Raw genomic sequence first — 27,665 nt, 5'->3', positions numbered from 1 at the left:
CTTTGCAATTTGCAAGGCTGAGGGATTTGGGGTGAGAGGGCAGAAGAACATCCGCCGTGCTCTGCATGGCAGCAGCTATGCACGGAACGGGGCTTGGAATTAAAGCAAGTCATGTGGGCTCGAAATTAAAAACAATCACGTGGATCTCCAGGGGAAGGAGCGCGAGGCCGCCTCCTGCTCATGGTTTTATGACAGCTTGGCCCCATCCGTGCTTTTATCCTTGCGGGATCCACCTCTCCTATCAGAACATGGCCGAGAGCAAAATAAAAATGAAAAGCAAACATCTAAAGCTTTGCCACTCAAGGAAAAGGGCATTTGACCCTTCTTTTCAATTTAGAGAGGGATGTTTTTTACTTGGAAGGCTCAGCCGCAGCAATTAGCCCTCGGGATCCCCTGCAGAGAAACAAATCCGTGCTGCTTCGCTCCGCTCCTTGAGAGGAGGTGACTTTATTACACCCTCCAGCCTGACGTGCCCTCTCCCATTGCTCCTGGGAGGCTGCTGGCATTGGGAGAAAGGGAAAGATGGGGAATAATGGTAACGATGATCATGAATGATAATCAATACTATGGATAATCGCTCCCCTGGCTTTGCTGCCCCAGGGCTGCCCTTCATCCCTGCCCTCTCTCCTGCTGCCCTGCATCATCCCTCTTCCCATGTGACATGTGTCCCCTGCTCTGGCTTCATGGAAAGTTATTCCTTAGGAAAGGAAGGACGAGTTACTCATACAGCAGTGACTTTCTAAAGGAGCTCTGGCCGCTGCCAGAAGGAGAGCTGTCACCAACGCTTGGTAACGCCCATCTTTCTTGGCTTTAAAAAAGCAAAATAGCTAAAAAAAAAAAAAAAAAGCAAAAAAAGTGTTTTTTTTTTCCCCCAGTTTTCATTTTAATAGCTTTTTTTTTTTTTTTTTCCCACTTCTTCTGCCTCGATTTTCCTTCCCCCTTCTGTTTAGTTTTGTTTTCAGAAGCAAAACAGCAGAACAGTGGGGAAGGTCGGGGGAAGCAACGGGAAAAGCAAGAAGACGGAATACAATCAGTGACAAATAAAAACCCGTGTGTTTTGTTTTTATAAAGATATTGTAGAAACATAAATTTCACTTCAGGGCTGCGTGCTGACCAATATTTTGACATTTTCCAAGAAAAACTTCCAACCATCCCAAAACAAAGCTTTCCCAGAAGGGTGAGGTATGGGACCTCCATGCAGGCGTCCTTGCCCTTGTCTTGCTGGTAGCAGGAGAAATGTGAGGCAGGAGACATGGGATTAATCATGGTTTGACAATGCCTTTCTATTCTATGATCTTTCCCCTTGGTGCCCCAAACCATCCCAGGCGTTTGCTCATACAGCCTTGACAGGCTGAGTCACAGCTCAAGAAATGCCTTTCTTGCTGACATACCACTATTCCTCGATAAGAGTTGATTAACCACAGTGCCTTGCAACTTACAGTTATTGCAAGGCTCCTACAGGCTGTCTGTTGTGATAACAGAACGGGGAGTTTTCATGTTAGTCTGGTCTGAGTCAGCCCAAATGCCACCGTCACCCCACTGCCAAGGGAATGCTGATAGTGGACATTTGCAATGGGTTTTCTGAGCTGTGATTACGGGGCTGTGCGTCATGGATTTTCTTTCATGTGTTGGATTTGGGGAATGGGACTCCTAATACCGGGATGCTGACAGAGCACTCCTTTTTAATATTCAAGTTATGTCAAAAATGAGAGAAGAATTAAAAGCGGACTGCTGGGAGTGCACACCCTTCTGCTGGGGAACCTGGGGACACAGGAGACCCCAAAATGAGGTTAGTTGTCCTCTGTGCCACCTCTCTGACCAATCTGATGGTCCTCGGTGATGGAGTGATGGCACTGGGGGACAAAGGAAGGGCAACTGATGTGACTACCTGGACTTGTGCAAGGCCTTTGACAACAGTTGTTGGAGTGGGTGCAGAGGAGGGCACAGAAATGCTCAGAGGGCTGCAGCACCTCACCTAAGAAGGGAGGTTGAGGGAGGTGGGCTTGTTCAGCATGGAGAAGAGAAGAATCCGAGGAGACCTCATTGCTGCCTTCCTGTACCTGGAGGGAGCTTATGAGCAGGAGGGGGGAATGACTTTTTACATGGTCTGATAGTGGCAGGACGAGGGGGAATGGCTTTAAACTAAAAGAGGGAGATTTAGGTTAGATGTTAGGAAGAAATGCTTCACTCAGAGGGCAGTGAGGCCCTGGCAGTGCTGCTCAGAGCTGTGGGTGCCCCATCCCTGGAGGTGCCCAAGGCCAGGTTGGATGGGCCCTGGGCAGCCTGAGCTGGAGGGGGGCAGCCAGCCCATGGCAGGGGTTGGGGCTGTGGGGCTTTGAGGTCCTTTCCAACCCAAGGCATTCTGTGAGATATTTTTTAATATCTCCCCACCCTAAGGAAATCTGGGGGAATTAACTGATACCTTCTGTAAACGATGGTTGACACATGGCTCAATTTATAGAGGACAGAAGGGTTTTTGAGTTCCACTGTGCTTAGCTGGACGAAGCTTGCCAGCCCCAGCTTGAGGAAACCCTGAGAGTTTTGCTTACACAAGCACAGTAAGCTCTGAACTCCATGAGCTTTCTGTTGAGCCTTGCACCATCCCCAGCGCTCACACAGCAGCTGGAGTCACTCAAGGAGCACGGTGAGCCCTCAGGAAAACCCCATCTCTCCTCTGTCACATTGTCAGCAGCGGATCTGCTTGGCAAGGCATCAACCTCACTTACCAGCCTTGAAAGAGCTTCAGGGAGCTAAATGCCAGGAAATATTTACAAAAAATAAAGATAAAAAAGAGAAAATGAGCAGCCACTTAAAGCATTTGTTTTTGCAGCGTCTGACTTTACAGGATTTGAAGCAAGGCACGTGGTATTTTTGCAGATTATATGTTAATACTACTCAATATCTTTTCTCTAAATTCTACTGGCAGAGTCTGTTTCCTTGCAGCACCTTTCTCACAAACGGGAAAAAACAGATGTGGGTTGGGCGGCTGAACTACTGCACTGCTATCCTAGGTCATTGCAGGTTTGGGTTGGTGATTTGATTTGAGTATAGGCATAAAACAATCACTAGAGACATGTTCCATTAAGATTTTATTGGTTTTTGATCAGAAAAGCAACATACAGTGCTGTTTAGCATGTAAGAACTTTCTTCTTTCAGTTGAAGGCAGCCAACAGCTGTGGTGCTGTGCCACTGTTCTGGGGATCACAAAGCACAACTCAGTACTGACGTGCAGTTTTTACATAGGGTGAGGAATGTCTGGATTCTTGGGCCATAATACTAAACAGTAAACAGTTGAAAAAAAACACTTCAAAACATTTGGGATGTGCTGGCTGGCCAGTCCTGCCATCCTGACAGTGAGATGGTTATAGGACCTGCTCGGTGTGTGCAGACAGAGCGATGATGAGCATTCCCTCTCTCCTGACTGTAAGCCAGGGGTACTGAGCTGTCTGATCCCATTCTGTTTGCTTTAGCCCAAGGTTTTCACCCTGGGCTCTGGATAACTGATGAGGACACACTGAAATGTCCCTGCTGCTTTCATGGAGGAAAGAAAGGGAGATAGGATTATCCAAGTGGAACAGCACCAGACTGGAGGAAGCAACATCAGGAAATATTCTGCTTGGAAGAGCCACACTGAACCTAAGCACGTATTAGTGCCTTCCTGCCATAGGATCTGCTACATTGGTGCAGTATGTGCACCAGAACATACCAATTGGGCAACAGAAATCAAGATTGCATGTTTTATAGAGGGGCTCGGGAATGAACAACTCCCAGGTTTTTGCCTGCTCTGAGCCTGCGCTTTTGCTTCTTTTTCCCTTTCTCAGAGTGGAATCGCTGCTCTGTGTAGAACAATTAAATGATACCATAATAGGAAAACCGTGGCAGAAAAGCTCCTGAGACTATTACTGTTTTGAAAACACCTCGGCTTTTGATCCAGCAAACCCAGCAGCCCTGAACTGGAGGGCACATCACTGTGACTGCTCCTTCCCCATACAGACCCTGAGTTAGTGCAGACCGACTATGCAGGCTTCATGCTATGTATGTAGGTTATCCCACTGATTTGGGTGGGATTATTCATCTGCTTAATTTATTCATGTATTCAGAAAGCTCTGCTGGCTTGTTGTCATAACAAAGACACGCTATGAATTTTCTGCAGGACTTCCAAGAACGCCACTGCTGCATTTGCTGCTGCTCCAAACCACTGCGTGGAGAAAAGGAAGCACGAGCAGAACATTAAAAAAACATTTCTATCAGCTAGGAGCTACACTTTCCTGTTTTGTTTTGTTTTACAATGGAGGAATGAAGAAGAAAGAACAGCAGGAAAGGGGTTTCTTCCACATGCGGAAGAACAGGATGCAGGTCAATGCCCACAGCAAAATCCTTTGTGTTCAGTTCCCATTTCTGTTGCAATTAAGCCTCAAGTATACAATAAAATCAGCAGAATCTTCAGGAAACTGATGTACCCTTCAAATGAATGCAGGCCGTGAGCTGCCTCCTTGCTGCTAGGGTGAAAGGTGCTTGCCTGCATTGGGACAATCAGGATGCAGCACTGCTGGGAGTGCTCCCGTTTCTCTGTCAGCCAGCAGCTCCATCTCTTGCTGCTTCCCAGCAATACAAATCCAGAGGGAGATGTGTCTTCCCTCTTCTTTGCAGGACTGAGACTGAGGTGGGGGAGAAACTTCGCCCTGAGAGAGCATTTGCTTTGAAGGGCGTTTAGAGGTTTTATACAGTAGTTAGTGAACATACAACATCAAGTTACAGGGGTGGATGGAGAAAGCATTCAGCCCAGACCCCACACATGCTTAACTCAAACAGCTCTGAAGCCCCACCACCCCTCTAGCTCCTGCTTCGCTGGAGGGTCTTTCTGCTGCTGGACTTCTAAAATGCTTATTCTGTGGTTTCTGTAATGACATCTTCTAAAAAGCAACAACAACAAAAGTATCAACAATGAAAACCAGCTGCTTGTGGCTGCAGCTAATGGCTCTTGTCACAGTGAAACACTTCAAAATGTGAAGCCTGTTTCACTGAGAACAAGAGGAACATGGGGGTTGAACGGCAGACTGCAGAATGCAGTGTAGGTAAGGAGAGGGGCACAGTCATAAACTTATATATTTTTTTGAATGACAAGGGATTGGTGGTGGGGGAGCAGGGAAGTTGCTGCTTTGGAAGCTCCACAATTTAAATTTGAGAAGGGGAGACCGAATGACAGATGAGATTAATAGTTTTCTCTTAGGAAGCCAAATCAGTATTCTCCTTTGCTCCAATTTCCAAGTCCGGTGAGGTTTTGCAGAGCTGAGGAGCAGTGCAGGCAGGGAACCCCTACACCATTCTATCTCAGGCTCTCTGCTCCTTCCCCATTAACCCTTCACATCGGGAAGCAGAGGTTTATAGATTTCAGCTAACACTCCCAGTATGATTTGGGCTGCCTTCATATCCACGCACCCAACACTTGCACCTGCCTTGGAGTTGGGATCGGATCCTGCTGCTTTGCCCAAAGCTCCAAGACAGGCTCTCAGACACGAAGGCATGCAAAATCATCTCGGAAAGAACATCACCCACCCCACTTCACTTTGGATTTCCTTTGCTTGCAGCCCCACAGCGTGGGCACTGTTACCTGAGCTCACTGCCTGCCCTGCTGCGGCTCTCGGGCTGCTCGGGCACCCAGCAGTAGTTGTCCGCCGCGCTTTTGGCTTTTGGTTTCTCCTGCCTGGCCGCCCTCTTTCTGCAGGCCACCAGGGCCAGGGCGAAGGCCAGCAGCAGCAGGATGGCCACCAGGCTGCCCAGGATGTAGTAGAGGAGCAGCCGGGGGCCATCAGCGCCATGCTCGGGGCTGTGCTCTGACCCCACCACCGTGGGGGCTGGTGGTGTCAACCCACCGGGAACGGCTGCAGGGCTGGGGGTGCCCAGGGTCCACGCGGTGCTGGCGGTCCGGAGGATGGCAGTGGTCCCCACGGTGCCTGCCAGCTGCTCTCCTCTGGTGGGCGCAGCGAGGCAGCCGTGCCCATCGTCCTGCAGGAGGAAGCCAGGCGGGCAGGTGCACTTGAAGCTGCCGGGGAAGTTGTGGCAGGACCCAGAACAGGGGTCTCGCAGGCACTCGTCCACGTCCAGGCAGGCATCGCTGCCAGGCTGCTGCTGGTAGCCGATGTTGCAGATGCAGCGGAAGGAGCCAGGGATGTTGAGGCAGAGCTGCGGGCAGGCGTCGGGCCGGGCGCACTCATCCTCATCACGGCAGTCGTGGCCATCAGGCCCTGCAGTCTGGTAGCTGGGCTGGCAGGAGCAGTAGAAGCTGCCGGCCGTGTTGTGGCACTCGTGCTTGCAGGGCCCCTCCAGGCACTCATCCACATCCTCGCAGTGGAGGCCATCAGGTGCCAGGACGTAGCCAGCCTCGCAGATGCACTCGAAGCCTCCAGGCCGGGGCTGGCAGGCCCCCTGGCAGGGGTTGGGGTGGCAGGCATCCTCAGGCAGACAGGAGGCCGTGTCGGGGCCCAGCACGTAACCAGGATGGCAAGCACAGTATGACGGCTGCCCAGGTGCCCCCAGGCACAGCTGCTGGCAGCCCCCGTTGTTGTAGGTGCAGGTGTTGGGGCAGAGGGGCCCGGGAGGATGCCAGACAAAGCTGTCCCCCTCCAGCTGCCCCTTGCATACTGAGAAGGCCGGGTTCGCAGCCCCCTCGCAGACCACCTCTGCCAGCGTGCCAAAGGGAGCGGCTGCCAGCGCTGGGCTGCTCACCCTGAAGGGAGTCTCGTAGCTGACCCGGCCGGGCCCCCCGAGCCGCAGGGGCCCGCACATCCCCCGAAAGCTGAACTTGCAGAGGAAGGCGGGCAGCGTGGCCCGGCACGGCCGGTCAACCCATCCTGGAGGCCCGTGGGGGCCGGCGGGCCGCAGGGCGACGCAGCGGGTGCTGAGGCAGGTGACGTGGGGCTCGGCCAGCCACGCTGAGTAGTTGCCGGGCTCCCCGCCGGCCGCCCAGGCGAAGCCCCGCAGCGGCTCCTGGGACTGCACGCAGTGGCCGCGCTCCAGCCGCAGCCCGATCCACGCCGAGGCGGCCGCGCTGGCTGCCAGCAGCTGCTCCAGTCGCTCGGCCTCGGCCCGGCTGCTTGCTGGAGCCAGGTTGCCTCCGTCGTGCTGGCAGCGCTCTTGTGCGGCGCTCCAGCCCAGCTCGGCCCGGTGCAGCGTGTAGCAGGCGGTGTCGGCGCAGAGCACCTCGGCGTCCTCGCCCCGTGCCACCGCCGTCACCAGCAGCAGCAGCTGCAGCGGCAGCAGCAGGGCCATGGCCATCCCGCCGGCTGGACGGATGGACGGACACTGCCTCACATCCCCTCGGACCGCCGAGCTCACCCCACGCGCATCCTGTGCTGCCGGGGCTCCTATTTATCACCGGAGGCTACTGCTTCCTGTAGCGTGGTTGCGTGTTGGTCACGGGCGGGATGTTTGCCTCTGTTTCTTCCCTTCTCCCCAGGCGAGGCAGGCTGCTGCTTCCCATTTCAGGCGTTTCGCTGCAGAAGTGCTTTTCTTTATTTTGGCCGGCGCTGTTTTTCTGGATGAGAAAGCAGCCTGCATCCTGGTTTTTTTTTTGGTTTGGAGGGCTAGCTCTGCTCGCTCACCCGCTAGATGACTTTTCAAATCCCTAATAGGGCCTTGTAGCTTTCAAGCATGTATTGCTGAAAGTGGGCAAAAAAACAAACACGACAAGCCGTGGGATCCCTCGCCATCCGCCTATGAAAAAGACAGAATATTTGGCACCGTGTCTAGTGCACAGAAACTGCATTTTCAGAGCACTTTTCCCCTCTTGGTGCGCTTTAAATAGCTGGACGAGCCCTGGAATAGGAGCTGGGTCGTGAGAACCTCCATGCTGCCAGAACGGAGCCGAGCCCATTGAAGCACCACTGCAGCCTCAGTCCCATCCCAATATCCCCTCACCTGACCCCGATCCCAGTGCAGGACAGTCTGCTGGGTTACACTGGTGTCAGTGGCTCCACAGGAGGCTGTCAGTTCCAGGGCAAAGATGTGAACGCAGTGCTCTGTGATGTTTAAACAAACACATAGCAGCTATTTATTTATTTATTTATTTATTTCCTACTAACTGTCCTTCTAAAGCCGATTCCTGCCAGTTAGAGGAGTGTTTGCAGAGAGGTCAAGTTGGTGACAGCATTACAGGCTGAGTAATAGCCTGTCCCGCAGAGCTGCAGAAAAGGCTCTCCTGATACAATGCTCCTTTTGCTTTCCATTTGCTGTTTGGAGGTCTCTGGATGGAGATGAATGGGCTGGAGAGGCTTGATGACACCAAGCAACGTGGGACAGCTCATCTGCCCAATCATATAAATGTCTGGTATGCCAGAGGGTGGAAGAACAAAAGAACCAAGTGCTAATGTGGAGCACAGCATCTTGGCACACCAAGGGGCTGCCATGGGATGTGAGGAAAGTGGTGTGATAAGCAGAGCTGGGATGAGGAACAGCTGCAGTCGTGGATGTCCTCATGCCTGCCACATCTACCCAGGGGCTGGGGCACTGCACCTGCCTCTGTTGGGGCTAAAGAGCTGTGGGGTCTGAGCTACCTGGGCTCCATCTCTATTTACACCCTAAATATGAAAGTCTCCAAAACCTAAAAACTACAGATTTTGTTCTCATTCCCCAGACTTGCTCACGTACCACATCTCTGCAGGAGACCTGGGCACTGGGTACCCATGCTGGCTTCCAGACCTTGGCACACCTAAAGCTGCCACAACCTTCAGCCCAACAGAGAGGACAGGAGATGCAATCCTATTGCCGCATCCCATGAAACCCACTATGGGGATGAAACCCCAGCTATGGGATGGTGTTATCTGTCTGCTCTGAGCAAAGGAGAAGTGTTGCTTATGGAAAGCACAGCTAGCATTTGCAAGCCATGGAGCATTCTGGTTGAGTAACCAAACTCCAGCATTGGCTTGGAAGGAGGAACTTTGATGCCATCTAGAATTATTTTTATTCAAAATTTCCTACTGGAAGAAATGGGAAGAATTCCCTTTTTATATGTTACAAAATAACAGTGCTCAACACAAAAGCATTTCCTTTCTGTTACCCCGGAACATATCTTTCCTTTTGTAAAAACACTGCCAGTGTTTTCTCTTTCCAGCTGACACAGCCCAACAAACTGAGCACTCAGTCTACCATGTATTTCAGTCAACTCATACAAGCATTTTTGTCAAAGTTCCACGGCCAAAAATGGCCTGTTCTCAGCCCCAGCTCCTTTGAAGCCTTTCCAGTGGGTGTTATGGACAAAACCAACAGTACTTAGATCTGCAATGAGAAGTGATGTGTAAGAAGTTGCCCCAGCTGCTTGATCAGTTGCTGGTGATATTTTTCCTTATGTTGTGCACGAGTTCTAACGGGCTCTAAGATATGGCAGTCAGTGTCCCTGTGCAATGGATAAGATCAAGGCTGTAGCATCAGATCCTTTCCTTCCATTTGCAAGAATACAGGTAATAATTTTTTCCACTGGCTTTTTATTTTTATATAAATGTTTGGCTTTTCCTGCTAAAGCTGTTTACAGGCTGGTTGCAATTTGGACAGGAAGCTCCTCCCCCCTTCCCTGCACTTTTTAGTGAGATCTTCATCTACAAGGCTTATGTTAATATTTTTGCCCACAGGTTTGACAAGAGAGTAAGTTTTGGTAACTTTAAAACACATCATGCTTTTATTGCTTTTATTAAATACATCACACTTATTAAGTTTGTTCTCAGTTGGGTTGATGTTCCTATTTAAAAAGCAAGAAAAGTCCTGGTTCTAAATTAAAGGGGTTTGGTTTCTCAACCCCCCACGGTTGAACAAGTCTATAAACCCCTGTCTGGGCTGCTAATCAAAACCAAATTATCTTCTCAAGACCAGAAATCCTGCCCAAAGGCACGCTGCAAATGAAAATAATGAAGGACTTGGTTAAAAAACATTACTCAGAGGCCAAAGAAGGAAATGTATACAGTCTGCCTGACATCATCCCCAAGTGTTTGTGCAGAAGGCTCAAGGCTAGGACAAGGGACAATGGCTCTGGGGGCGGGGGGACACCTGCACAAATAGCTGCTGAGAAGAATAGGAGGAACTGGGTTTCCTCTGGGACCCCAGGGACGAGCAAGAGCGGGGCCTCACCATCCTGGTGCCATGGGGATGGACACTGTAAGTCAGTGCAAGAGGCTGGGGTGAGACGTGGTGAGGTGCAGCTGGACTGGCTCCCGTTGATGGTTTAGAATACCATTTATATAGCCTCCTCTGAGGCTTGCAATAACACCTGATTGGATTAGCGTGCTGTAAGGACAGGAACCTCCACGTCAGATCTTTATCGTCTGCTTTTAAAGTCAGAAAATTCTTACTAACTGGAATGTTTTCCAGTTGAACATTTCTGAGGGTGGTGCCTAGTGGCTGGAATTAGCAGGGCTGCAACAAAAATGACCAACAGGAAAAGGGATACTGCTTCATTTAGATTCTAACTATCATCTGAATTACATTTATGGCAATAGTGGGTATGCTGGCTCGCATGCCTGGCAGGCAGGTGAAGAAGAACAGTGATTTTTTATAAGGTTCTCATAGAAGGGACAGTTCCCAAAATCGGTTGTCTTCTGATTGTTTAACGGCTGTTTATGAGGGTGGGTAGTGATAGGACAAGGGGGAATGGTCTTAAACTGAGACAGGGGAGGTTTAGGTTAGATATTAGGAAGTTTTTCACACAGAGGGTGGTGAGGCACTGGAACAGGTTGCCCAAGGAGGCTGTGGATGCCCCATCCCTGCAGGCATTCAAGGCCAGGCTGGATGTGGCTCTGGGCAGCCTGGTCTGCTGGTTGGTGACCTGCACACAGCAGGGGGTTGGAACTGGATGAGCATCGTGGTCCTTTTCAACCCAGGCCATTCTGTGATTCTATGATTCCATTCTATGATTGCTTATATGGTGGTCTATCTGTCAGTTGCACATCATCTTTCTGCTGAAATGTTAACATCTGGTGATTTCAGACCCCAACCCATGGAGCTGTGGGCCCCTCTCCCTGCCTTCCCTCTGCTAGCTCCTCCCAGACAGCAGCACCAGGAGCCGACACACACAATGCAATGAATCAGCCAGGCTGCCAACAGCACTGGGGTTATTTAAAAAAGCTGGGAAGGAAGTAGAGAAGCAAGCAACTTTGTACACAAGGGGGAAAAGACAACAACAACAAATAAAAAACACTTCCAAAACTCAGAGTGTAGCAGGACGGATCAGTGACTGCCCAGCAAGGTTTGCAAACAGGCGTGAGCGCACACATGTTATGATATCACATGCACAAGCATGCCTATTTGTATACATATTTATGAATATTATTATTTTTTCATTTTGAGGAAAATGTTTGTTCACTTTTCTATTTTTATCAACAAGTGTTTACAAGGAAGTTTTTAAGAAAAGCTAAGGAAAACGTACCATAATCTGTGGTGGTAACTGAGTTATTTTCCTAAGCCCTTCTTCCAGTACTGTGAGACTGCAGAGCCCCAGGACCATGGCCACCCTCAGAGGGACCCTGATGCACATAGGTAGGTGCATATCTGGTGATGCAAACACAAAAGCTGCAGGATCAGGATGCCCCAAAAAGCAAGGGCTGTGAACACACCGCTATCAGCAGTCCACATGAAAGTTAGCCCTATAAGAGGAGTGCTTCCTGCTGCCACCAGCCTCCATCTGCTCAGCCAAGAAGAAACAGAGCATGGCATCGCACCTTGCTCTGAGCTTCTCTTAGTCCTCCGTTTGCTTTTGTGCTACAGGCAGTGCTTTCCATGCAGTGCTGAGACAGGGAGTGTTTGAGCTGGGGTGGGGATGCTCCAAACCTAAACACACGTGTCAGCAGGAAAATGGCTTGGCAACATTTCAGTGGATGGAGAGCATGGGGTTGGCTCCCATGTCCTGCAAAGCTCATGGGATTTTCCACAGCCTGCTGGCTTGGAATGAAGCTGCTCATGGGCCAAGAGGACTGTAGAGGTGAGGAAAATGCAGCTGTCTTGCAGCGTGTTCTCTGACTGAGGACTGCTGTGCCAAAGAGAAGAAGGGTTCTCTTCCTGCTTTGGTAAACAAAGAAAGGGTAACTGAAGTCATCTACCTGGACTTGTGCAAGGCTTTTGACGTGGTCCCACACCACATCCTTATCTCTAAGTTGGCGAGAGATGGATCTGAAGGCTGGACTACCCAGTGGATAAAGAGTGGGATGGTCACAGCCAGTTGTGGTCAATGTCTCTACGTCCAGGTGGATGCTGGTCATGGGTGAAGCCCCCCAAGAATCTGTCTTGGGACCAGTGAGTTTTGTGGGTTTATCTTTCTGGGCTTACTTTCTACAGGCAGTGCCTGCACAATTTGAGTTTCCCAGCAAGGAGCCCTCCTCTGGCCAGCCATGCCCTTCTCACTAATGAACCCAGGGGAAATGATGCTTTTCCTAACAACTCGAGACATCTCCAGTCCTGCCAAGCAGAAAGCTCTCCTCCCACCGGCAGTCCGAGTGAGGAGCTGTTTGTTGTCTCCCTGGGAATAATGAGGAGTGGAGTGGGAAGAAAATCACGCGGTGAGGACACGGTGCAGGGAAGATCCAAACTTGCAAACTGTCCCCTTTCCACTCATTACACTCATTTATTTTCCTGGGGGTGTTTCCTGTGTAAATTGTGTATCTGCTTTTATTGTGGAACGGCGAATTGCTCTGAAATGATGTTTTTACGGGTTTGTTCCCCAATTCAGATTGCTCAGGAGGCAAATCATTCCTGGAGCTGGGTTCCTTACTGCTCTGTCCCTTCTGACATGCTCCTGAGTGACCCTATATCCACAAGAACTAATGACAACGTTGTGCATTTCTCTGTATTAATGGGCAGCAGCTTTTCAGTTGCCTCCTCAGCCTTTCCATCGTCCTGTTGCTGAACATTTAAAGAAAGACCCAAGAAGTCAGGGGAACTCTTTGACATCATCTCAGAGCAGAGGTTAGCTCTGTGCATCTGTTTGCAATGCACACTCCTAGCTTGCACACTCCCTGTCATATGTTTGGGATTAACGGAGGAGAAAGAAAACTTTTCCCTGCTCCAAGGCAGCACCAGGATCTGCCAGAGCTCAATACCTCGCTGACCCCAGGGCATTTCACCACCCTCCATCAGCACTGCATGCCCTCTGCTTTAGCCTAAAATTCAGGTAACGCTGGGGAACGGCTGTGGGCAATGGTCCAGACCCTGCCCAGCAGGGTAGGGCAGAGATCTTGCAGCACGTAGTGCTGATCCTGAGCAATTTGCCTAGAAAAAAACTTAATTAACTCTTTATCAGCTGGGACTCCACTTGGGGGAAAACCAAAACATATTAAAAAAAAAATAATAATCCACCCACAATAAACGCAGAAATGCTTCTATCCTGTTTTCATGCAGATGGTTTTTGGAAGGCTGGATCTGCTGCAGCCTCAGAAAGCATCCAGCAGTGAGACCACCCGTGAGCCTCGTGGCTGCAGCATCGCTGGGAAGCATGAACATCATTAGAGGGGGTGGATGTAATTACTCTCACTGGACAGACATTCACCTTCTGAAGGCTTCTGCTTGTTTTCCAATTAGTTTAACAGGAAGGGGGCTGTTCAAAGAAGGGCATAAAGGTCCAGTTGCTATGCTCAGCAACCCATAGCAAGACCACCAAGACAAAGGTGCGATGCACATCAGCTTGGTGTAGAGCCAATCACTTCCCCGTTCCCTTCCTTCCCCATTTCCTTGGCTCTCCATCAGCAAAGGGAGAAGAAAAAGGGGAGGGGGGGGGGGGAATGGAAGGGGGAGAAAAAAGCTTTATTTGGAGAGGTGGGAGCAGTGAGAAGGCTTGGGATCGCTCTCCACTTGTTACGCCGTTCGAAGTCGCTCATGCTGAGAGTTTCATCCTTTGGCATTTTCACCCTTTTCTAGGAAAAGCACTGCAAAATCCCAGTGTAACTGTAGGGCAGAGGAGAGGCAATTGATGATGTTTTTTTTGATGGAGTAAGCAAAGTTATCTGGATGAAAGGAAATGAGTGGTGAGTTCCCACCCAAGTACCGCCTCATTTCTGAGCACTGGCGCTGCATGCCTCCCTTCCTCCTTTTCATTGCTTGTAGAGGAGGGGGGGAGATCTGCCCCATGCCTGGCTCCCAAGGTTGTTCTCCCCCCGGTCTGAATGCAGGCTGCTGGATTCTCGACCATCCTTTCTTATTGGGCAGCCACCAGAAGGCTTGGGATGGAGAATAAGTCACATCATGCAACGACAGTGACAGCTGGAAAAATAGGAATCATTAAAATAATAATAATAATAATAAAAAGAAAGTGTTGTTAAGAGTTCCCAGCCTACAAAAGCAATGTCTGCAGCGTGTTCAGGAAGGACCTGAGCAAACAGCCAAGCTGGTTGTGAAGTTGGGGAAAAAAACAGATGAGAAAACATCTTTAACACACTTTAATGCCTTTTTTTCCTTTTGTTGGCATAGCTGGGAGTTTCCCCTGTCGATAGTAAGCATCACCCTGCGGTCTCTCATGCCTGGGGAGTGACCACGGTGGAATGCTGGGAGCAGTGTTTCCAAAATTTTACATTGCATTTCAAAATAGCAGCAGGTGAACCTTGGCTTACATAACGCTGAATGCCTGTGTGTTAGCTTTCATCTCAAACTGCCCCAGAACTGGGGAGAAATGTTTTCACCGATGGTGCTGTTCTTTTTTTCTGAAGCTTTTGCACCTTTTTTGTTCCTCTTGAAATTTGAAAACTTCAGCACAACTCCCAGTTACATCTTCAAAGCTGAGGTTTCCCTTGCTAAAGTGAAGCTTCTTTCAGAGCTTTCAAATACCTTTCTCCAGTGCAGACTTTAGCACTTCTGTCCCTCCAAGGACATCAGCAGTCACCCAGACCAGCATGTTCCACAGCCTCTTGCCCTCAGAGCTTCCTCCAGCTGCTCATTCCTCTTCACCTTCAAGGTGCACAACCAAGCCCTCAAGCCTTGGAGAACCTTTCCAGTTGCTGAATTTGCAATGGATTGGGAGGAAAACCACCATCCATTAGCACTTCCTTTTTTCTTTCCATCCCAGAGATGAGGCAAAATTGCCTATTTTTTTAGTTGCTCAAGTTGCTGCCTGCAGGAAGGCTGTGTTGGCATGGTGAGAGGCAATTGCAGTGTTTTGGGGAATAGGCAAGGACTTGTTTCTCTTGGTATTTACTGATCAGAAGGATTCTTTCCCACGGGTAACTCATCCCTGTTAGGTGAGGATGTCAGGACATAGACAGTGGCATCCAAGGTGAAGATTTTGGGGCCTCTCACTGAGTCTGGGACACTCTCACATCTAGGACACCCACATGCGTGCACGAGTGAAGGTGCCTCCAAATTTCTGTGGTTTCCTTACTGGAGCAAAGCCATGGGATTGGTGAGGTTTGTATTAAACATGAATTTCCTCCTCTTATGGAATGTTTATTCCCAATGCACAATTTTCTGCCTGCTTTCATTCATCCTCCTGCAAGAGTTTGTATATCTGTGATCTTCCCCTAAATTTCCTGCCTGAGGTTTGCAGCCTGGGACCTCCAAGCAGGAAACACAGAAATGAGGAAAAAATCAAAGGTGGCCCAAAATGGCTTAAATTGAACACAACATGGCTGTGCAGCAGCATCCCACGCCCCACAGCTGCTGGCCTCACACACGTGCAAGATGGTCCTGAGGAACAGGCGGGGTCTGAGTGGCAGGTACTGGAAGGAAAAGGAGGCCAAAATCCTCCGAGGGGCTGCATCTGCTGAATCTCACTCAGTTAATGCATAACAACACTCGACTACATGCAACTCAGCTCACCCCGATGCTCGCAAAGGGAAAGGAGATTGCATTTATTACAAAGCCAGAATTATCTCCTTTGCACAGCTTTCATATGGAGGATGTGTCAGGAGCCAGCTGCTGCGTGCTGCTGGAGTTTCATTTCTGGTGTCATCAAAGCCAACGTAAACAAGCGGGTTATCTTCAGCTAGCATTACTCAGTATAAGCCTCATATTGTAATCATGTATAAACAAAGTCAAGGCAAAGGCAAAGACAAGCACCATCCGTGCTAGGTGGCCACTTCTTTGGATGATCTGTTTGCACCGAGTTGAGTTTGGGGTCAGGCTGGAGGAAGCAGAGCTCATAAGCCTGGATGCTGAGGTTTTGATCTGAAGTATTGCACTTAAAATAAACAACTAAGAGAGAACGTTAACCAAAAAAAAAAAAAAAAGAAAGAAAGAAAAGCCGTGAGCTTGTTGTGATTCAGTAGTCCCTTGACCAAGGAGGTGATGCCAAGCAAGTCTTCTCTTCACATATGGAGATGATGGGTCTCAGCCCCAAACCAGTGAGGAAGGCTTTGCTCCACACCATGTCTTCTTTAAGAATGACATAAAGTATAAGCAAACTATGGCTTTGAAGGATGATTGTGGCAGAAATTGGCAGCGACCAGGCCCATTGACATGCAAATATTCACGAAATATGTGTGAGAGTGGTTGTCAATGGACATCAGTGATGAGTGGTGTCTCTCAGAGTCAGTACTGCTCTTCAACATCTTCAATGACATCAATAGTGGGATTGAGTGTGCCCTCAGCAGTCTGTGGACGACGCCAAGCTGTGTGGTACTGTTGACAACCCCAAGGGATGGGATGCCATCAGAGAGACCTAGACAGGCTGAGCAGTGGGCCCAGGTGAACCTCTTCAGGTTCAACAAAGCTGAGTGCAAGGTCTGCCCCTGGGTCGCAGCAACCCCCACTATCAGTACAAGCTGGGGATGTGAGGATGGAGCACAGCCCTGCCAAAAAGGACCTGGGGTACTGATGGATGGCAGCTGGCCATGAGCCATCACTGTGCCCTCACAGCCCAGAGAACCAACCACATCCTGGGCTGCATCAAAAGAAGTGTGGCCAGCAGGGTGAGGGAGGGGATCTGCCCCTCTGCTCTGTGCTGTGAGACCTCACCTGGAGCACTGCGTCCAGATGGAGAGTGCTCAGTACAGGCGAGACGTGGACCTGTTGGAGTGTGTGCAGAGGAGGGCTGCAAAAATGAGCCCAGGGCTGAGAGAGCTGGGCTGTGCAGCCTGGAGAAGGGAAGGTTCTGGGAGACCTGAGAGTGGTCTTCAATATCTGAAGAGCCTGTAAGAAGGAAGGGGACAGACTCTTTAGCAGGATCTGTTGTGATAAGACAAGGGGAAATGGTTTCTAACTAAAAAGGAGAGATTTAGATTGGACGTAACGAAGAAGTCTTTTACACTAAGGGAAGTGTAAAACTAAGGTTGCCCAGAGAGGTGGTGCATATCCCGTAGGTGAGCACATGAGGTCGGATGGGGATCTTGCTCAGCACCTCCCTGTCAGAACAATAGCATGTATTTATCTGCAATGTGTCTCCACCTCAATCTGAAGAACTCCAAGAACTAGAGGAAGCAGCTTAATGTCCGAGAAAAAAGGAAACCAAGATCTCAAACAAAGGGAAAAGTTTATTAAGGTGTTACCGAAGGCAGCCTGTCCTGGAAATGATGGTCAGCATTGTTAAGCTTGATGGAAAGGCGTGTCGTACAATAAGAACCACATGTGCAGGCAGTGCTCGGGTTTGCAAGGCATTTTCATTGCTCTGGCACCATTTCTTCAGGCTTTGTCTCTGAGAAACGTGCTTGGAAGGGGAGCATCGTGGTCCCCGGAGGGAGGTGGCACAGGAAAAGCTGAACACACCCTCCTTGCACACGGTGACTCATATGAAGCGTCCCAACTGAAAGTCACAGGGGCAGAAGTGTCCCCTTCCTGGGGCTACCATGCTCCAGTGCCCAACGCCCCATTCTCCTCCCAGCTCCTCAGCTTCACCTCTGTGGCACCAGTGAGAGAGTGGCAAAGCAATCAGCAGTCAGCTGCATCTCTGCTGCTATGGTTAAATCACTGCTCGTCATGTTGTGAGCCGACAGCATCTGCAGATTGAACCCTTTAACTCATCTTTATATAATGGGGCAGCACGGTGGACCTTGGAGAGCTTTTTGGGAAATAGGGCTCCTGCAGGCCCTCAGCATTACGCTGCCTTTCCCCAGCCATGGGGTACACCCCAATTTTCCCAGTGCTCAGCAGAGGGGCCACGCAGGAAGGCAAAGCACTCCGCACCACAAAGCACTGTTTCCTGCAGGGAGGCACCCTGCAATACAGGAAAGCATCAGCAGTTTTCTACTGCTATCGCGCACTCAGGGCAGCCCTGCTGCTGTATCCACTGTGTGCCCCCTTATGGCCCCACACAGCAAAATAGCACATCAGATAAAAATAAGAAGCAAACATAAATCTCCTCTCTGGAAAGCCAGCGGGGCTCAGAGGGAAGAATACTGGTGTCGAGAACCTAGCATGCTACTCCCCAGAGTTGTAGAAAAGTGTCTGGCACTGCTGCTCCTAAACCTCACTGCCGAGCACTGAGACGTCAAAGAAAATTCAAAATTCAGAGATTCTTCCAGCATTATCTCCCATAAATCTATTCATATAACTGTGCACATCTCCCATACAGCCCATCTCTGCCACACTGGAGCTTTGTCCATGTTTTGTGAGCTGAGTTTATCTCAATCCAGCAATTTGAGGGTGTGCCATTCTGATAATCTTGTTCCAAAAACTCACTTGATCCATTTGATAAGGACCCTTAGGGCTGTTGTGGCTCTCAGATCAGTATGAGGTTGATAATTACATGTTTTCTGGTTATCTTTGGGGAAATACTGACTGTCTGCAATGCGTCATCACAATATGTGGATGCTGGAAATGCCAGTCCTCAGGGCAGGGGTACAGGGTAAGGAAATCTCAAGCAGGAGCTGCAGCTCAGCAGCCAGACTTTTCTTCTTCTATCTCTATGTCCTTTGCACAGCTTAGTTTTAGCCTGTATTTTAGTGATTTACCAATGGGTGACAAATCCACATGTGCTGGAGCTGTGGCTGCCGTGGGATTGCATTAGTACCATTCACATGCGAAATCTTTGCCATTTCACAGGGGTGCCTTCAGCTCAATAACACCTAATCCCAGTGAATTCTCACTCTATAGCCTGATCCTAACGGGACTGGGCTCGGTGCCCCTGCACTGCCGCTGCGCTTCAGCTGAGGGCAGCGGTGGGAGCGTCAGATAAGCATCTGGATCCTGCCATTGTTATCCCAAAAGGAGCAGCAGGAGGAGAGAGGTGGGAAGCGAGCTGTGGACCTCAGCAGCCAGGGCGCTGAGCTGGCCACTTTGTTCCTCTCTATGGGAGGAGCAAAATTCCACAGCCTTAAATCATTCAGTTCGCACAGGATCAAATAATAACACCAGAAGTCATTCAGGTGTGAAGATGCTCACAGCCGAACCCCCCCCCACCCGTCCTTCTGGCCACCTGCATGCCCCAGCCCCAGCCAAGCCCAGATGGAGGCAAGTACAGCCTTCCCACTGACCTCACTCCCCAAACATTCTTTCCCCCTGTTTTCGCAGGAAGGAAAGGAGTGGGGAATTAAGGATGGGATGCACAGAAGGATTTAGGAAAAAATCAGCTCACAGCGTGCTGAGCCTGCGCCCAAAGGCTTGCCTGCAGCTATGGGATGCCTGGGGATCAGCTCCCCCCAGTGACAACCTTATGGCCTTTTTTCCACTTAAAATTGCCCTTTGCACTGAGGCTCCCAGTTCCCATGTGCCCATCCTGATAAAGCTGATTCATCTCTGTTAAACACCTCCCGGGTGGTTTGGTGTCATTTTCAGAAAATTACTGTGAGATGCTGAAAATACTCACTGAGAGAAGCTGTTTCCAAAAAAAAAAAAAAGAAAAAAAAAAATTCAAGCAAGACCCCAGATCACAACAAGGTCATGGAAAAGCTACACACAGGCACAGGGCCACGGTATTTCTTGGCATCTCCTGACACATCCATGGCGCACCTCTAATCATCAGCTCCACTCCTGCGCAGCATCCTATGGGGGAAGGAGCAGCAGAGAACAGATGGTTTTGCTTCACCAGGAGGTACCTGCAAGGTGAGGAACCCAAGAATGAGACTGCAGCATGCGAAGCCCGCGGTCCCGTGAGAACATTCCCTGAGATGCAGTGGGAGCAGCTGACGTCGTGCCAGAAAATGTGTGTTGTGGTCCTCGCTCCATTGCCATGGCAACGAAGTGCAGAGCTCTGCTCTGACATCAGCAGCGAGGTCATCGGCATCTCGCCTCCTCCCTTTGGTGCTGCTTTCAGCAGGGCTAAAAGCTGTCCCGTGAGAAGGGGCTCGGGGACAATGACATGTGGTGGATGAGAGGGCAGCATGGGGTTGACCCTGGGATGTCTGAGCTGTGACAGCAATCCAGTGCTGGCATTCATCCCCTCTTTGCCTGAGCGTTGTCCCTGTGTGCCCCCTGCCCCACGGTCTACAGGGGACAGGAGGCACCTGCTGCGTCCCAGCTGCTCCTGTGGATGCCTGGTGTCCTTTCACCAACACAAGCCCCTGCTTCCAGAGCTCACGTGAGAAAAATGAAGTTATTTTTGGCCATGTGTGAAAACGGCTTTAAACTGGCAAACCAGATGGAAAAAATCATGAAATTAGACCATGTTCCAGGACTCCTTAAAGGCCATGGTGATGGCAAACACATCTCCGGGGAGTTCATCAGCCCCGGCACTGGGTGGAGAAGCTGGCTCAAATCCTGCCGGCTGTGTGCAGCACTGCCCTGGTGAGCGCTGGAACAGCTCACAAGCAACTTCAAGGAAATGTCATGAGCTGGATGATATTTTCTTACTGAGACAGAGGAAGCAAAATGAGAAATCATGAGAAGGCAGAGCCAGAAATCATCTGTCTACGGTGATGTACATCAGGCAGGGTTGGGATCTGCTGGTGCTGGCTGCTGTACGGGGCAGCACGTCCCCACCTGTGCCACCAACCCAGAAATGAAAGGAGACAAAACGACTTCCCCAAGGTTACAGAGCCTTGAACAGAGCAGGGGCAACACCTGCTGTGCTCCTGCAAAGCTCCCCTTCTCCCAAAGGTCCCTGCTCCCTGTGGGTCCCGGCAGCTCGTGCTGCCGCAGCGACATTTTGGTGCAAGCAAGCAGGTGCTGTGGCCAAAGCGCAATTATTGCTCACATTCCCCGGAATGAAAGGCATTCTTTACTGCCATCTGCAGACACAATGTTTGCACAAATTAAAATCTGTGACAGTGAGGATGCCTGAGATTTCCCAGTGTCACTGATTTTCCCTCATATTGGCAGCCCCGTAGGCAAACCTTTTGGGAACATTTCAGCAAAATTCCTTGACCTCTTTCCCAAAACGAGCTAAGGAAAATGATATAATGGGAAGCACAGAGGCTGACTGGGAAAACTCAGCAGGGACATGGGCGCACACGGCCAGCATGAGTTGTCAGTGTGCCCTTCCTCTCCCAGCCCTCTGAAAGCAATACAATTGCATACAAAGCTTGCCACTCTGCTCTCAAATATATTTCTCTAAAACCACAGCATGTGGGAAGCAGATAGAGCCCAAGGATGATGCTGAGGGCTGGGGTGCTTGCATGAAGTCCCTGAGCCAAAGCCAAAGGGTGCAGTCAAGATAGGGTTCTGCATCACATTATCAACTTCGGCAACATTATCTAACAAGCAGCAATAGAGAAAAGAAGCAATTTTGGTGCTAAGTTGCAATGCACAATCTGAGAAAAGAAAAAAAGAAAAAGACAAGAAAACCAAAGCAGAAGCCTCAGCTGGCAGCACTGTTGTGTTCAGCCCCAGCAGTGCTGGAATTTAGCTGTGCTTTCCTTGCAGCAACAGAACAGGCAGGCATTCCCCAGCAGCAGGGTCAGGGTGCATTTAAGGCAGCCCGGGCACTCACACACAGATGGACACTAAAGATGCATTGAAAGGTCTTCATTGCAGGGGAATTTAAGTCAGACTTGCCTCCCTATGCATTTAGATCCCTGTGCACGGCAGCATCACTTGCACACTCGTGTGACGTGAGCACTTGTTACCCAGCCACTGTGATCTGAGTTGAGTTCACCTTGTGGTGTACAGCTCTCGGGGTCAAGAAAGGGATATGCACACTGATTATGTAGAATAATAAAATACAACTGAAAAAGCCCTTCAGCAGATGATGTTCTGGGATTCTAATTAAAGTGAAGTAAAACTCTGTAAACTCGAACGCCCTCAAGGGAACACTTAACTTTCTCCACTCTGGCACTTCTATAGCTCTTGAATTTGCATGTTCCTGGAGTTCTGTAATCCTTCAAGATCCTTAAGTGAAAGCAGATGCTTTTAACAATGTGCTCATGGCCTGAGCAGAAGTCACCACTGCTTTGTTCAAAGGTGTGAGATGTAGGGAAACTTTTTTCTCTTTATATATATTATATATATATATATATACATATCAGTTATTTGCCTGGAAACACATCTATCTATTTCATTTGCACATTTGTAGAGCAGGAGGTCCTGGTTGGTGCTGCCAGCAAGGAAAACTGGCTGCCAGATGATGCCACACAGCTGTTGGAAATGGTGTCAGAGCTGGCAAACAGCTGTGACCTTGGGGTAAACCTGTACAGGCCTCATCTTCTTCCTCTGTCTGGAGGCAATGGAACCAAAGGTGCCCAGGAAGCAAGGCAAGGCCAGGTCTGCTGGGCACCAGCCCCATGGCACCGCCAGACCGATGAGCAGAATGAGTTCCCCGTTCTTTTCCTTTGCTGCCCTTCACTGTGACTCTCTAAGGTAAATAATTTAGTATTTCTCACTTGCATATGGAGCCTCCAGGGCTGGGAGAGGGCAAGGGCGGCTTGGTGAAAGAAAAACTCCTTGGTAGGATTCCAAAAATAACCAGTTTGCTAGCAGGACAAAACTTCTGTTCTTCGTTTAATGACCGAGCTGGGAACAAACACTGATAGATAAAAAGGGATTAATTGTGTTTTTAATGAGCTCAACATTCCACTTGAAAAGAGCAATGCTTGCTGCGGACCACGTGGAGATGAAAATGTCCCATCATCCTGCAGGATGCAGTTCAAGGGAACTAAGGGAGGTGGAATAAAAGGGAAAGGTGGGGAAGAAAACTGCATTGGGCAGCAAAGCCAAGTTAGGGAGGTATTGTAGCTAGACTAGATGCATCACGTGCCTCCAATTAATCTGCTATCTAATAACCTAATGGGAAGCATAAAGTCAGTATTATTTAAATAGTCTATTGGACTATTTAAATAGTCCAAAGCTTTTGTGTCTCTATTTCTTTTTGATAGCTGATAGATAATTGTGAGGGTTCCTCGTAGGATCAGAGGTGATGCTGCAAATTACAGACCTTCTGAAGTTAGTATGGACAGATAATGTGATAAAATGTTGCAAACAAAAATAGAGGCTGGGGAAGCACTGCAGTTTGTTATCCACGTATCTGGAGGCAGGTTCCAGCCCTGCCCATTGCTGGCAAATGTGAGGTGCTTCACCAGCTGCCACTGCAGGGAGCAGCAATTTGCTGCCAAGCATCCCCGTGCCCTTCTCCATGCTGCTGCTGTAATTTGCTTCCAAACCATCTCTCTGCAACGAGAAGCAAGATGAGAACGCATTTATCCAGAGCTTTACAACTGGGAAGAGCCTTATCTGAGTCTGACAGAAAATGCTGCTGATCTCCAGTTGCCACTGCAAGATGATGGCTGATTTATCTGATCCAGCTGCATCTCACGTCACCAAAAATTGGTATTTTGGAACTGCACTGTAACGGTGTGTAGGCAGCTGAAGCCCTACCTGGTGCAGCTTTCCCAAAGCAGCAAATGTAGAGGTGATGTTGGGGTACAAATTCCCTGAGCGTGGGCTGCAGACACTGCTGTCACCTACCACTACCAATGTGTTGGCAGTGTACAGCCTTCAAGCAGCTTTCTCCCATCATCGTGCCTTCCCAATGTTCTCTCTCCCTTCCCCTTCTGCAGTGTTTTTGCTTGTTTATCTGTAATTCAAATCACGTGGATCAGGTTTCTTGGATGAAATCCCAGAGCTCTGCATGTGGCTCCTTGTGCTGACGTTAACCCAGATTTCTGGCCAAAGGAACAAGCCCGCTGCAAGAAGTCTGTGCCACGGGATCCCAGCAGCTATAAGCAGGGATTGTCCTCCTGCGGTGCACCCACACGTAAATTCATTCCAGCGTGCTTTGACCATTGGCTCTAACCAATTCTTGGGACATTTTGTTGCCCCACAACTACACCTAGCAATATAAGAAAGGCAGCATCCATGCTGAAAAACCACAGGCGCGCTGTGTGTGAAACCGCTCGACAACAGAATCAGGAATGCATCCAAAGGAACGGGTTCAGGAAGGCTCCCCATGACACGCGCTGTGCAGCTGGGGATGCAACCTTCCCAAACACACAATGACTAATCCTCCAAAAATATTTTGCCAGGTGTTTATTTCTCCAGGCAGCTGCATTTGGTGTTTACTCATCACGCAAAACCACCACGCCCAATCTGGTGATTGAAAGGCCATTTCTCAGCCCAAGTAGGGAGCAAGCGATCGCTGCTGGAGGTATGGGAACGCCCGAGGCAAAAAGTTCAGCTCCTTGAACATGGTTGGGTCCAGACATCAGTTCTGGCCCTTCAGAGAAATCAGATGCAAACCTAAATTCTCCGCTATTGCCAAAGAATTTGGATTGATAGACCTTTCCCAGGCTGAGACTGTTCTTCTGGGCCTGCCTTCTCACCTGTATTAAGGTCAGTAGCACAGCTCCTGGGGATCCACATTGACGCAGAGCAGGAATTGCGGTGCCAGAGCCAACCTGCAGGCACCAGGTGAGTTTGGAGACAAGCAAGGCAACATAAAGGGATCAATTAAAAATTCAGCTGTCACTGCAAAAGAGCCCTTGCCCATCCCATTTGGAGACCAATTTCCTTCTGTCCCACCAGTTCTGACTCTCCAGAAGCCTCTCATGGGGCCCTTTTGTTTGGCTTTTTGTGTTTCTTTCTTGAAAAATCCCATCAGTCGACCGTTAGGATCAGGTGAAGTTTGTCTGGCATCACCTTTGTCAAGTCAGCAGCTATGTTAATGATGTCTTGGTCAAAATAAAGGATAACATTAGCAGCATGAGGCTGGGACTGCAAATCTGGCAAGAAATTGCAATTTTCTTGGCGTTAAGAATAACTTTGATTTTCTGCTTTATTTCTTTTGGCTTGGAGCAAGGTGCTAATATTAATTTACTCTAAAATCCATTTGGCCCTACGCAGGAGAGGAAAGGAAAAAAGTAAACTGTTTTCTCCCCCTTTGCTGATTACATTTTTTATTAATATTTAAGTGCCTGTAACTAAACAGGAGGCAGTTCGTTTCCAACAGGGGAAAGAACCAGCATCCTGTAGCTATCAGCAGTGTCTGCTGGCCAGAGACTAAACATCATCCACCTGCTTTGTAGTCTCTTGACAGACCTCTCTCACCGAGCCCCAGACTCAGCAAACTATTTAAATATAGGCTTGACTGGAAACAGGAAGAGTTATGGAGTTAAAAAAAGGTTCGCATACAGAAGGAAAACTTGGCTGAGGTCTCCAGAGCTGCATCAGACCTTCAGTGCTTCCTAGAGCAGGATAGGAAATCATGGGCTCGCAAAGGCAATTGCTGGGGGAGATGCCTGTAGTTTATTACGGGTTAAAATATCTTGCTTCTCTCAAAGTTACCGGGCGAAGCAGAAGGTCACAATGTGCCAACAGCTTAAATATGTGTAATAAACAAGAGCATGTAAGGGATGAACTGCGTGGGGGATTTATTTGGTAACATAGCAAACCATTTGCTGAGGCACCTCTTACATCTTGTTTCCCATCTGCCTAGCACATCACTTGTCAAGAGCGTGGTGTCAGGATTGCAGTGAATTAACCCAAAAGCAGCCCCTCCAAAGCCGTGGGAATATATCGTGTCGCAGGGGCCTGAACGCAGGGGTGAGCTGCAAAGTAAAAGTAGATGGAAAAAGCACTGCTTCCCATAATTCACAGGTTCAACGATTTCCAAAGCCAGGAGGAACTGTTAGTCCATCTCACCTGCTGTCCTGTTTATCACTGACCGTGCTGTGTCACCCTGAGAGAGGTTCCTTGTGGCTATCTGCAGCCTCTCTGCTGCAAGGGCATTAACAATCAGCCAGAGCTAAAGAAGCCATTATTTCCTCTTGGTTTGCTCTAGCACACAACCTCTCCCCAGCAAGACCCTGCCTTGCTGAGCAGTGCATTCTGTTTCCCTTTAGTATTGTAATACCTCGTTTTCAAGGAAAAAAAAAAGAATTTTTGTCAATCCATACGCTTATCAAGTGACACCAAGATCTTGGAATTTTTTTCCAGAACATACCTAGCTCCAGCTTCTTGTGACTTAAAGCAAAAGCAGTGTAAGAGGGAGTATATACGGCATCTTTGATTTGCAGCAAAATCATATGTCAGAACGTATTACGGAGAATTGCATTTGAGGCTAACCAGTGTGTACCACTGACACAGAGACCAAAAGTCTGCTGTTTGTTTCTCATTAGGACTTTGTCTGGAATTTGCGTTTGTAGACTATGCTGAAAGCTCTGTCTCCATTTTGGGGACAACACTAAGGTTTGCTGAGTGGTGGCTTGGCTCCCGTTCAGTACAGCTTCAGCTTCATCAGCTCCAAACTTGGGAAAAATGCATTTTGAAGCCCTCTCCTCCTCAAAGGCTCTGGCGGACACGTGCTTGGATTCCTCTCAATGTCACAGTCATCTGAACAGCATGGGATGAACTTGTCTCCCAAGGAAACTGTTCAAAACGGATTTTTTTTTGCCCTTTCCAGTATAATCTGATTCATGGCTCCTTAACCACTTAACTCCTTTTTTTCCTCTCTCTCTGGCAAAGGGGCAGCTCAGCACTGATCCTGCTGACAGCTCATCCCTTAAGGACACCCTTCATGGACCTGCTCCATCCCCACACCCTGCTTGCAAAGGGGCTGGTGTTGAGTCCCAGCAAGACACAGGGTTAACTTCAGATGGCCTGGGCACTGCAGTCCTTTCATCTTGCATTCCAGGAGGCTGGGACTGTATCAGTGAGAGATCAGTTGTGCATTTCAGAATGCTGCAAATGACAAGCTGCACTGCCGGGCTCTTCCTGAAGTCTGCAGCATCCTCTGGCGGAGCCACAAGGAAAGGATTGCTGCCCAGAGGAGAGGTGCAGTGAGGTTTTGTCTTGCATTGCCAGGGCAGGGTTTGGGGCTTCTCAAAATGTGCCCCAGTGTAAGCCATCCACAAGCACAGCTTTTAGAACAGGTCTTCTTTGGAAGAGCTGTAAGAACAGATGTTTTCTGGGAGGCTTCACACAAGCCCCAGATTTCAGGAATCACTTTGCATGACCACTCCAGCAGGTCTCGCTGTGTCAGGAGCCTGTTTTCCCTTTGTGCACTTACTCTTGGGCACAGGAGCTTTCCTGTGGGCTTCAGAGAGGAAGGAACAGGTCAGCAATTAGCCTGGGATTTGGAGCACTGCATTTCCATTCCTCACTTTTCTTATCAAAGACCTCGGTGCCCAAAAGCAGGACTGGCATTCACAGCGGAGTGACCTGGCTGGCAGAAAAACTTGGGTCAGATCTGGTTCCCAACGTTTCCTCTTTTCCTGGTCTTATTCACCATGATCAAAGCCCAAGGCATTCACTCCCAGGCAAAGGAAATAGATAAAATCTGGCTTCCCAGGCTGCAGCTCTCTTCTGGACTTTGCAGTATTCTGGCTTAGAGGATGAAATTAGTTGTTGTGTCCTGTTGTATTGCAGCACCCCTGCATTGAGATCAGTCATTCCAGGAACAG

General features: G+C 49.3%; 1 protein-coding gene across 1 annotated transcript; it reads right to left on the bottom strand.

Moving 5' to 3' along the window:
* Window positions 1–3,076: 3,076 nt before the first annotated feature.
* On the bottom strand, window positions 3,077–7,665 carry CD93 (CD93 molecule). The gene has a single exon (XM_010706383.2). It carries the CDS (start codon window positions 7,273–7,275, stop codon window positions 5,608–5,610), a length of 1,668 nt encoding a protein of 555 aa, XP_010704685.2. The 5' UTR covers window positions 7,276–7,665; the 3' UTR covers window positions 3,077–5,607.
* Between the last annotated feature and the right edge of the window lie 20,000 nt (window positions 7,666–27,665).

Source organism: Meleagris gallopavo, chromosome 2 (assembly GCF_905368555.1).
Source record: "Meleagris gallopavo chromosome 2, MGAL_WU_HG_1.1, whole genome shotgun sequence".
Lineage (NCBI taxonomy): Eukaryota > Metazoa > Chordata > Aves > Galliformes > Phasianidae > Meleagris > Meleagris gallopavo.
Note: the sequence above shows the minus strand (reverse complement) of the source record. Positions and strands in the feature narration are given on the sequence as shown.

Coding starts and splice junctions, on each gene's coding strand:
- CD93 (XM_010706383.2), bottom strand. CDS start 7,275: ATGGCCATGGCCCTGCTGCTGCCGCTGCAGCTGCTGCTGCTGGTGACG.